The 12,278-nt window shown below is 32.1% G+C and overlaps 1 protein-coding gene across 7 annotated transcripts; it reads right to left on the bottom strand.

Annotated features, from left to right (window-relative positions):
• Nucleotides 1–34: 34 nt before the first annotated feature.
• On the bottom strand, nt 35–12,221 carry LOC138327442 (DNA ligase 1-like). 7 transcript variants are annotated; one of them, XM_069273529.1, is made up of 18 exons: nt 12,080–12,221; nt 11,377–11,589; nt 11,186–11,284; nt 10,810–10,881; nt 8,548–8,685; nt 8,249–8,350; nt 7,591–7,720; nt 6,936–7,087; nt 6,107–6,169; nt 5,084–5,146; nt 4,657–4,722; nt 4,275–4,384; nt 3,774–3,834; nt 3,350–3,370; nt 2,740–2,769; nt 1,263–1,474; nt 988–1,075; nt 35–638 (listed from the first exon to the last, which is right to left on the bottom strand). In XM_069273529.1, exons 2-18 carry the CDS (start codon nt 11,587–11,589, stop codon nt 570–572), a joined length of 1,689 nt encoding a protein of 562 aa, XP_069129630.1. In that variant the 5' UTR covers nt 12,080–12,221; the 3' UTR covers nt 35–569. The 7 variants fall into 7 exon arrangements, with proteins under 7 accessions (XP_069129630.1, XP_069129638.1, XP_069129648.1 ...); XM_069273537.1 differs by lacking the exon at nt 3,350–3,370; XM_069273547.1 differs by lacking the exon at nt 2,740–2,769.
• Nucleotides 12,222–12,278: the final 57 nt, after the last annotated feature.

Raw genomic sequence — 12,278 nt, forward strand, 5'->3', positions numbered from 1 at the left:
AAGTTGATTCGTAAGTAAAATATTAAAGAAATCATTGTTTTGTTTGTAAAAAATACTTTATTTATATTTAAATATTCAAAAGGTGATAAATGAAAACTAGATGATGGTAATAAAAGAACATTGTCCAGTAACACATTAAATGGATGTGAACACAGAACAACAAAATAAATGTGCTAATAAAAATGTCTGCATGTGCACCAAAACATAACTCTTACTTACGTCACTTTCTCTCAACGTTTGTGCATGATTATCGTTTAACAAAAACACCATTTCAAACATCTAGACGCTAGACTTCATTCACTCCAAGAAACTTGAACAGTTTTATTGAAGCCAATCACATAGAAGACTAGAATAGATGGTGGCATCATTTCTTTTTTCTGTCTTGTTCTGATAACATTACTAAGACTGCTTGAATTTCTCATCAGATATTCACTCAAGTTTATCAAAAAGTTAATTCTGCCAAAGAGTAACATTTATATACATTAATCATCTTCCCTGTAAATTCTTTTAGGAAGGATTCAACACATGTAAATATTGTCTATAACTTGTTTGCCAGTGACCTCTGCCTCCTATGATGTCTCGATATTCCTGCCAGCTTTCATGTAGTTCATCCAGTTGCTACTAAGGCATTTAGCCTCCTGAAAACAAAATCACATATAATTTAATTAATAATATTCTATACAAATAGGTTCTGAAAAGGAAGATACTGTATTCGACCCAATATGTGCCTGGGCGTTCAGAAAGCTGAAAAAATGAAAAGGTGCAACAAGACGAAAATTATTGCAAATCTATACAGTTTTGTGTAGTTTTGGTATTCATCTATGCCTGGGTAAATGAGATTGAGGCCTCAAAAAGGGGGAGGGGCAATTATAGGGACATCCGCATTTATTGGGTCGAATACAGTATGTATAATTTCCAGTATTCAAAATTTGTAAAAAGGGGTGAAATTGTAGATCTTATGAAACTTATACACATTACAATACTTACAATGACCTTGGTCTTAGTCCTAATTTCGTCCATGGTGAGAGGCAGTGGTACAGCTTTGGGCCGATTTGATTCTCTAGACTGTAATCTTCTGTACAAAGGAAAGTAAAACGGGTTGTTAATACTACATGTATATACGTGTATGAACCTGTCATTTGATGGTGAAGGAAAACTGCTGTGTCTACAAATCTGAGTCAATTAATCATTGTGTTCATCAGAACCAAATGTTTATAGTACGTACTTGTAGTAGTATAGTAGTCCAGAAAAGAACTAGTTACCTGCGAAAACCTGATGTCTTGCTCCCCCTTGACTGTAGACTTCCACGAGATGCCAGACTACTCCTTGATTGTAGAGATGCCCGCGAGTGGTTACTTCCATTACTCGATGATCCTCTACTGCGGTCATCCTGCATCAGTTGACCACCGATCTCGCCCACCTCTAGGTCCTGTTGTGAGATGTATTGGTCCTCTGGAGCTGGCAGTACAGATATCTGTGACAAGATATAAAATATTACAATCTGAAGGGTCTACTGCTTGTATAATGTCAGTCTTACAAACTTTAGAACATTTAAATTACAGACGCTGCCAGAATCTTAATTGCTATAAACACATCATGACATAAAGTACCAAATTTATCCCCGAGTTTGTAACAAACACAGTACGTATACACAGTCCTAAACCATAAATAGGTCTTCATCAAGTCTTATACTAATCACTGGCTATCTAATCTCTCATATGGTTTATATAAGAACTCATTAAATATTTCAAAAATATCTTAACTAGTAGATGGACATTCATGGTTAATGTACATTTATTGCAAATTAATTTTAATACGATCCTAAGTGACACTGCGAAATAATTCGTGGATATAGAAATGTAATTTGACCTTGATAATAGTTGAGTTTCATATTCATCAACCGATTTTAAATCTAAAGATTTTGATTATCAAATGAAGACACAGCTATACAGTAAAAGATGTTTATAACAAACACCCAATAAATTCATGGTTTAGTGGTTTTAATTCCCCATCAAACTTTCTATATGTTTGTAATATGTGTATAATGGATTTATGCTTATAACAAAGTGATTTTGTTGGTTCCCAGAGGTTCGTTATAACCATGTTTTACTGTACTGTACTTGTACAAGACCTCAATCAAAACAATTTATATACACACATATACTTGGCATGCAAGTTTAACAAGGACAACTTCCAATTTTATGAAGTCCTTTTTACAAAATAACATAGCTTTTTGCAATGTGCCACACAAAAGTGCATTACACTGCAGTGGGCTTATGATGGACAGATGATGCATGTTATTGACATCACACAATAGCACATACATATAACATATTTTTTTTATATTTGAATATTTGTCGAAATAATAATATAAATGTGCAATTATTGATGATTATGATACTGCTAGTGTCTTAGATTTCAATTAAGATCGCAATTATTTTAAAACTTTTGATGCTTTATGCAAAGCATGGTTCTTTTTTTTTCAGGAACTATTTTTATGTTCAAACCACCTTCAATAGAACAAATATGGAAGCCACTTCTAGTTTATTATTGATAAATTTAAAGGAAACTTTTTGACTTTTGGTGAATATGACACAGCTGAATGATAAGGTTGTATGCTTGTGTGCTTGTGTTTTCAAACTCAAGGCAAAGCCAAGTGCATTTCAATACAGGGTATATACATGTGTTAGTGTTTAACACGACATTGCACATCACAACATAGAGAGGGGATAAACATACAAAGTTCTGCATTCCACTATACATGGACGCCTGCAAAAAGAATCGCTAAAACATCACAACTGGACTCTCCACCACAGCGACTACTGTTACATCACATTCTGGGTTTCTTAAGCATAAATTATGTAATGAAATTACAAAAAAAAAAGAAATCACATTTAGTCTAAAGCATGTTCACATCTATAATGGGATCCACAAAAATATAAGACTTATAATAAAAGGGAATCTCACGATGACTTGAATAAGACCTATATATTCTTTCCAAAAAAAAAAAAAAACCCAGAACTGAATCAAAGATAGTAAGAAGGTTAAGGAATATCAATTCACAGCTACCAAGTATTAATTTTTCGTTCAGTTAAAGGGAGACAATTGCAAATTGTACATTGGCTGAAAATTATCACTTTGCAACTTCCCTGGGTATAATTAACACATGATGATTTAGGATGGGTAGGAAAACAGGGACAAATTAGGTTACAGAAAACTGCCATTTTTAAAAAAGAAATTCTGTAAGTTTGGCTTTCAGGAGAAAAAAGGTTTTGGATTTAAGCCTCTAAATAAGACTAAGGGAAGAAAAGGTTTTGGATTTAGGCCTCAAAACATTTTTACTTCTTACGTAAAAATCAGTTGGTTGATGCTGTAAAATATTATCACGTCTAATTCAGCTGTGTAGTTTTACCATGCAATAAAATTACATTTGATTTTAGGTATGGTAGACAATCATCAAGCTTTAAATTATAATTGAAACTTCAAAAGAATAAATGTGGTTGCAATACAACAGTCCATGCCTACTTCTTTTGCTACTACAGCGTTTAAAATATAAAATAAATTATACATATACAAATGTACATGCAAGTAAACAGAATTGACAACCAAGGTCATAGATCTAATTACATGCACAAGCAAAGTAATTATTTCATACATGTATCATATACAATTTTACTAACTGTAGTGTATCATTAATACAAGTACTATGTACTACAACAAAAGCTGATACCCCTGGTAAGGTTAAAGACATCGCTATGTACACTTGTACCTACCACATCCCGTAAGGAGTTTCCATCCAGTATACTGCCAATCTCACCATGGTTTTCCATTATTCTGTAAAAATAAACCATTTCACAATCAAATATCTAATATGTATTATATTGGAATAAGAAATCTAACATTCCATCTTTGCATACACAACAGAGTTATCTGCCCTTGCAGGTAGGTACTGATTCTGACATCATATTTTTAAGAGTATGACATCATTTGTTTTCAAAGAAAATGATGTTTTTGTTTACAAAGTAATTATGTCATAATCGATACCTACCTGCAAGGGAAATAACTCAATAATATGCAAAGACAGAATAAGAATATGTGGAAAAATAGGAATGTAGACCAGTTATAAGATGCTGACCTTAGACTCACAAATGTCTTGAATCCAATTACTAATTGATTAATTAATTAGTAAGTTAAGTACCTATGTTTGGCTAAATATTATCTAGAATTGATTTACAGTTGACCTATTTCCATCATGATATCCTAGAATACCCTACCTGCTAGCTGCAGCACTGTGTGCCATAGCCATTTGGTGCATTCGATGTAACTTGCGAAGGAATTTCTTCCTCTGTTTGATCCTCACTTTTAATTCAGCCTGCCTTTGAATCTGTAAAACATTTTTTATAGAAATCTTAACTGATCTAAAAATACAACACCAGTCAATAAAAAATGTCCCCCTGCATTCATGACATATGTATGAAATTGAACTGTACAGGACAGACATGGGTAATACTATGGATAAAAACCCATTTTATGGTAGGGGCATACTTGTTACTACAGTACGATAATAATTGTGAAATAATAAAACGAAATGGAAAGTAAAATTATGTTTTATAATATTGTTTCTGATCATGGTGGACAGAATGCTGTTATGCCTACCTCCTCTGGGTCGGCAGGTTTCTCCCCGAGGTCCATTGAGAAACACTTCAGTGGTGGCATCTGAGGCTGTACAAATGAAAAACACAGGCTGTCACATAAATAATGTAAAACTTTCAAAGTCAGAGTTTAGTATTTTGTTTAGTTTGAAACATAAAGCATCAGAATTTTTACTGCAAAAAAATCTACGTCTAGAAATTTCGCACTTGTAATGAAACAGCTGAAAAATGTTCTAGGAAGCTTTAGCAATGATTTTAGAAATGTTAGTTAAATTAGAGTTAGATGATCTGGTTTGCAAAATGCAGTAAAAACAATGGTATTGTTGATATTTGAACAACTGTAGAGCACCAGTATTGATGACTCTCCTTTTGTATTGATGAATTTGGTGAATGTTGCCTGGCATTGGTCATGACATTCTGGTAATACTCACACGGAGAGGGTTTATTTTTCTATGAACTGGAGCATAAGGACTAGGGGACCATAAAAACTGTGCCTTGAAAAGAATGGATCATTGCATAGTGTCTTAATGATGTCCTCTTGCCGTGGCAATAACTTATGAGGAAAAGTGATGATGTCCTTATGACGTCAATGTTTTCCAACATGATCAAATGTACAATGTATTTTTTTTATTTCATTCAAGAAAACTTGAATTGAAAACTTGAATTGCAATATACCTTATTGTTCCAAAAGATCTATTTTGCTGCTCAAACATGTCAAAAGTTATAAAATTTTAAAAGTGAAATATAATCTATGGGACATCCTGTACCTTAAAGTTATATGTGCCGTATTTTTCATACTCACGAATCAAGATGAGTTTTTAATGTTATTCATCACCAAAAATTACCAACTTTTTGAAAATTACAGTACTTTCAATGCATAGGTTTTAATTTTACATGTACAAATAAGAGCTGAAAATGAATTTTGGCAGTACTGCCAAAAATCATTTATTTACATCAATAGTGAAGTGAAATAAGTACATACGGTCAGACCATGAAGCCAAATTGTGGTCTACAATTTCATTACACATTTTTACAACTTTATTAGTAATTGTAAAGTGATTTCTGCAGGTATGTTTCCATGAAAACATATTTAAGGCATAAAAACAACAATTTTTCAGTACAAAATTTCTGTGTTATAACTAACGTTTATAAGTCGTCTGAAGCCATTTGAATGATTTTTACAGCTTTATTCATCAAACCTTATGATTTTTAATAGATTAACGATGAAAAAATAACATGTCAAAATTTTTGCCCAGTTACGGCACATATAACTTTAATATTCACATGTATTTGTAAAATTTTAAATATTGTTGAAGTCCTCAATTAGAAGTCAAAGACCTTATTTTTTCTCTCCCCACCACTCCCTGAAATGGGATAGAATCTTAAGATTTTGGCAAAGAACTCAAATTGGTTGAAAAGTTCTCAAATTGTTAGATTGTACAAGTTGATTATACCTTTGGGAAACGTTTTTCTAGATCAGAGGGACCTTGTTTTTTGGATGTAGCTGTTTTTGTCTGCTGTAAAAAAAAACCAAGCATACATTATGAACGGTTGATGTAAATTTTAGGTGAAAAATGAAAGTTAAACATATATTTACTTAATCATATAGATAAGGAATATGGAGACATAATTTTTATACTGTTCAAATTAGAATCTTTACCAGTACAGAACAACAATTCAGTATTCTAATTCTATAAATCAATATACCCTACTTGGTGATGAACCATGCACCACTTGACAAAATATATGCATTAACTATACTTGTGAGCAAATTCTATCACATAAAATGTTTATTTTCATTTCAATAAAATTAAAGCTACATTTAAAGATGCTCCATCGCCGACAGAGCATAAATGATATTCATCATTTGAACAATATTTGGTGTTAAATCATATCTTTATGTCTTATTAACACAAAAAATAATATAAAATCAATTATTTTACCTTTGGTGCATGGGCAATCAGTATTTCATTCCATATAGCATATAGTGCTATGGAATTTTTTCGGGATGCATTTAATTATTTTATTTTTAACTTAAAATAAAATAAGAAGCTCAAACTTTTCAATGGTGGTAATGGTGTAAAGTAAGTAACTTTTGTAACTGAAGAAAAATACTTAATAGTCTGCTCCTGTTTTTGATAGTGAAAAAATACCATTTGTCAGCGGTGGAGCATCTTTTTTGGTGAATTTAGCAAAATTATGACTATGTTTTTTTTCTGTTTTGAAATAAATTTGTACTTATTATGTTATAAAATAACATGTTACGGTAAGAGCAGACAGTATCTCATTGTATTTAGGTGCAAACTGGTGAGTAACTGCCCACTCCTCCCTTGTGGGCGGCCGAGAGCCTTCTGCGATGTGGCTGAGAGAACGAGGATTTGTGGGCGGAACTTTGGGTAAGCTTGCAACAGTACTACCTACTACAGATCCAGCATCTGTTGATTGACAAATGATAGAACATGTGTAAAGAGAAATATCAGAGATGATATAATTACTTAAATCTATCATTGATCAGTCCTACCGTTCGGTGATCATGAAGTCACAAAATTCACATCAAATGTTGACATCACAATCATATGGACTAATCGACAGTAAATTAAAATTTACCCAAGTCATTTTGGGGTCCCCAAACCACCGTATACTCTCACATCAATAATTGAACCAATAGTATCTTGCTAACATCGTTTTCTTTACAAGAATAAAATATTGTCTTATATTGTTTGTATATTTTGCTTTTTGAATTATTCAGTTTGTATTATGTATAGTCAAACCTGATATTAATGCTATTGGCAGGGTCACACAGTATATCTGAGTTTTTTTCTAACATTCAAGTTTATTGAGGTTGAATGTTTGGTGTAAGGTATTTGTGGGACCAATGAAATGAAGGCTTTAGGTCTATCAAACTACCTGGGTATATGCTAGTAAATGATAAACTCACCTGAACTTTTTGAACTTTTGAAATAAGAATTATAGACTTCTGGTTTCTTTATATCTTCTCTGAACTTATCGACATCATATTGTGTCTTTAGTTTCCCTTCCTTCATCAGCCTGTCCTGAAGCTCAATCACCTGTGAAAATCACAATACAAGCTTGTTACAGATCTGTGGTGCACATTATACAACATTAATGAATAGAACATTTATATTTCATATGATTCACATCCTTGCAGATATCTACAACATGTATATGTTAGGATCCAGTGTTATTGAGAGAATCAATAACATTTATGGTTATAATATAGTGCATTTCATTCCCTATCAAGGTTTATGTGAGATGTTTTAACAAGTGTATAACAAACTATGTGTATAGCATAGAGGTTCATTAGGCCAAAAAAAATGTCTCTTTAGGGTTAAATTGGCGCAAAAAAATAGGGTTGGTAGGTCAGGATTTTTTTTTTTTTTTAAATAATGGTCGGAACCGGAAAATTAGAGTCGGTCGGGTAACCTTAAACAAACATATTTTTTCGGGGCCTTATAGCAGTGTTTTGCTGTACCACATTAGGAGTCTATGCCTTGAGAAATGAATATGGTGATAGAGGAGGCTAGAAGAATTATGCCTTTGAAGTTATGAACACTTAGATATATGTGTATGTGTACCTTAGCTATTTCAGACTTAGGCATGTCCTTCAAGAAATCACTGTTTGAAGTTAAGACATGTTTCTCCATTCGCCTTTTGAACACTGGTTTCTCTTGCTTCTGCTGTAAAAAGATCACTCAAAATTATAAATAGCAAATAAAAACATAAACAAATATAATTATATGAAAATGGCATTTTTTACGAGAAAAAGTGTATTTATTTAGTTTTTAGTCTTAAACATTATATCAAAGATAGTGTTTTGAATAAGCCACCTTTAGAACCAGAAAAAGGTGCCATTTAACTAAAGTGCCCCTTTTACCGATTCCTCCTGCTCCCCCGGTTGTGAAGTTCCCTCTCGAGGTGTGTGTAGTCTTGTCATCATGTGTGACACCTTCTTTGAGAAATACTGACTTCCTTCTGGCATGCTCTGTCGCTCTTCCATTAACTGTTGATACCTCTGCAAAATCAGAAAACCTACAATTAATTTCTGATAATATTACCATATTTTTTGTCTGGCCCTGTACTTTATTGATTTATCATTTTATCTTAGTTTGCCACTATTGTCAAATGACAATTAGTATGGTACCAATGTACTGAATTTTTGACATATCAATATCAAATAAACATGTGAAAAGGTTTTGCAATATTTAGCAGGCCTTTTTTTCTTACAATAACCAGATACATTGTGCACACATCGTATCTGTTATTCATGTATATACAACCTACCCATTATACCAGATTTCCTATAGAAAGCTCATTAATGCTAACATAGCTTTCATTTGGAATATGTATCAAGATTTCATGGTAAAGAAAAGACAAAGTACCTGAAGAAAAACCACCACCTGGCCATAGCAGCCGGTGGCAACTCAGTGATAAAAATGTTATGTCAAACGAGTATTACTTTTTTTCTCCTTTGCCCACAACTGATATTTGTATGAAATACACATTTATTATACAGAAGAATCATATTTCTTAATGAAGACAGGTATACAAGATCAATGCATTTTCTCAGGTTAATAAATGACCTCTAACAAGGAACAGTAATGACCTCTAACAAGGTACAGTAAAATATTTTGATATTTCAATTTCAACATATCAGTCATACATGTTGAACTTTCAATACTCTGTATTCAAAGTACTGAATTTCAAGGTAAACAAACTTTATAGCCTAATTAACTGGAAAAAATCTAAAATTCTAAACTGTTCAAACCAAACAGCTGTGCTATGCTTGTACTTAATCCATATTGTATCGAAAGATCATCTTAATCTGATGGATTAAAATTTTAATCTTAGGATTATAAAACTACATATCCTTTAACAAACGGACTGGCTAATACTGCCACCTATCTGTACTAAAGGTCGAGTGTGTTATAGATCGAGAATTACTTTGGAGTAGTGTCAGTATCGTAAAAGTTTTAATGATGTCCTCATATTTTCAAATCTTTTATCCGGTTTGTAAATCTATTAAATGTTTCCTCATTAAGAACATGTACCTTAATTAGTAGATAAAAAGTCTGAAGATCTTACCAGAATTTTCCTTCTATATATTATATTCATTATATGAGGCTTACTCTTTTCTTATATCAACTTTTAATCACGTCTTAAGGAAATTTCTAGTAATCAGAGTTAAAAAGCTGTGTTTCAAAGTATGAGAGGTTATTTAAAACCTCTTTCAAAGGTTTTTTTTGTGGATATCGCATACTTATATGTGATTCAACAATATGTAAATATAAAGGACCTCAACTACAGAATTATTAATTAGAATGTTTCCTATCTTTGTACCTGTAATGAAGAATTTATGGGTTATTATCATAGATTCCAAAAAAAAAAAAGCATAAAACTCAACTGGAAATTCTCCATTTGTCTTAGAAAAACAGACACTAATAATTAGATTATTTCATTACATTTCTTTTAAATTAGTAAACAAAAAAACACCTCAATTAATCTAGCTTTATTGTCATATTAGCCAGAAACACAGAAAATGCATCAAAGCTTGTCACTCTAACAAAAATATTCTCAGTATCAATCTCAAATTGGTAGGCAAATGACTAGTGCATCTCATTTGGGAAACCAAGCACCCTTGAATTTCACCAATATGTAATTCAATTACATATGTATACATGTGAACCAAGAAGTGTTTAGTTTCCATAAATATGTTGTAGCTTCATAATAATAAAGAGACAGATAGACTTAACACATTTAATAAAATTCACAGGCCCAAATCTAAGTATACATATGGCATTTTAAGGCCTTTTTGTGTCCAATCAAGGAATCAAACCTTTACTATCTACATTATAAACATATATTTGGTGCATATACTATATATTGCAGCCAAACACCAAAAAATACAGAAGTTGAAAAAAGTAACAAATTGATCTAGATTCATTGTAAGTGCACTGGACCTAGAATATAACAACAAAAAAAGTTTCGTTTAAAAATCTGTATTAAATTTCTGCTCAACAATTTTGAAAGCTTTTGTCAATGAAAGCAGCATTAAATTTGTAAACATTTTTAAACTAGATGTGATTAGTTCTAAAAAATCATTTCATCATGCAACAGTTATCACATCAAACGAAAGTACCGAGTTTTCCCTCAACAAAACAGCTTGTAGAGACTGTGAAGTTCGGTAGTGATGTCGTATTTGTCTTGCTTGCTGTTTGAATAAAATATTATTGAATCATATGACACATTACATGTACCTGTCCAAAATATTAACATAATTTATGTTTTACAAATTAATAATAAGGAAAAGTAATTGAGCAACAAAGAAACAGTGTATGGTGAAAATCAATATACATCATATGTACATTATTATGGCACATACATGCATTATCTAATACTTGAAGTATTAACAATTACCAAAAAAGTTATAGTGCTCAAGGTAAGAAACAGATCTACACTGTGATATCTGGTCAACTGATTGTTATTGTTGTGACATGTTTATCTTTTACTAGTACCTCTTCTCTCTTTTTGCGTCGTTTCTCCTTGGTATCTGTTTCTTCTGGCTCTTTTGCCACCTTTTTAGGTTGACGCTCTTTGCGAGCTCGACGAGCTTCCTGCAATACAAATATCAAAAGGTTAAACACAAATCATAACTTTTTCAATTTTGACATCAAAATACAAGTTCAAATTTAACATGTAGACTTACCTTATATTTGTTTTCCTTTTCTTCCATTCCATATTCACTTAGTACATTCGGTAAGTTTGACTCGCTGTGAAGCTTTCCTTTATATCCACTTTTTATTCTAGTTAAGTCAACCCTGGGGACATTTTGACCCTGGGTGTCAATTTCCTCTTCATTTGTTTCTGGATTTTCTGTCTTCTGACTTACTACATTCTGCTCATCTTCATTTTCCTCCATCTACATACAAAAATGATTTTTATTATCAAAACGCTATATATAATCATATTGACATGTATTACTGTAAATTTATACCTGGGACAAGAGCTTGCTTGAAGAAGTCTTAATGATTAACTTAATGATTAACATGAATGTGAAAAAAATATGTTATATCATAATTATTATACAGTAGCTGTTGTAGGATATTGAAATACGTGTAAGCCTATAGCAATACTAAATAGCATTATTAGTGTTTACTTTTTCATTCATCTATTACCTTCACTACTCCACATATTTTCACATTCTACAGCATATATCTGTAGTCATCAATGACCAAGGTGACATGTCAACTGTACAGTATGTATTCATCTTCATCTCATTCTCTCCATCATTGGCATTTGACACGACCCGAATAATCGCTTTCTAAGGAATTTTTTTTAAAATTTCAACCCTTTATACCTTGAGAATGTTTACATAAAAGTATTTTTGATATCTTAGTTAAATGCATTACCTTGCTACCAAACAGGTATAAGTCCTATGACAGGTAAACACACGTGAAGCGTCAGAAGTGCACATTTAGTCCGCCATTATTGTTTACGTTGTCCATGGTTGCGATCAAACTAATAAACCAGCCCGGAAGCGGAGAGTCGACACTAATAAATTTCCGGAAACATACAAACGTTTCAAAAATTGTATTTTTCAAATAGTTA

This window comes from Argopecten irradians, chromosome 1, assembly GCF_041381155.1.
Source record: "Argopecten irradians isolate NY chromosome 1, Ai_NY, whole genome shotgun sequence".
NCBI classification, from domain to species: Eukaryota; Metazoa; Mollusca; class Bivalvia; order Pectinida; family Pectinidae; genus Argopecten; species Argopecten irradians.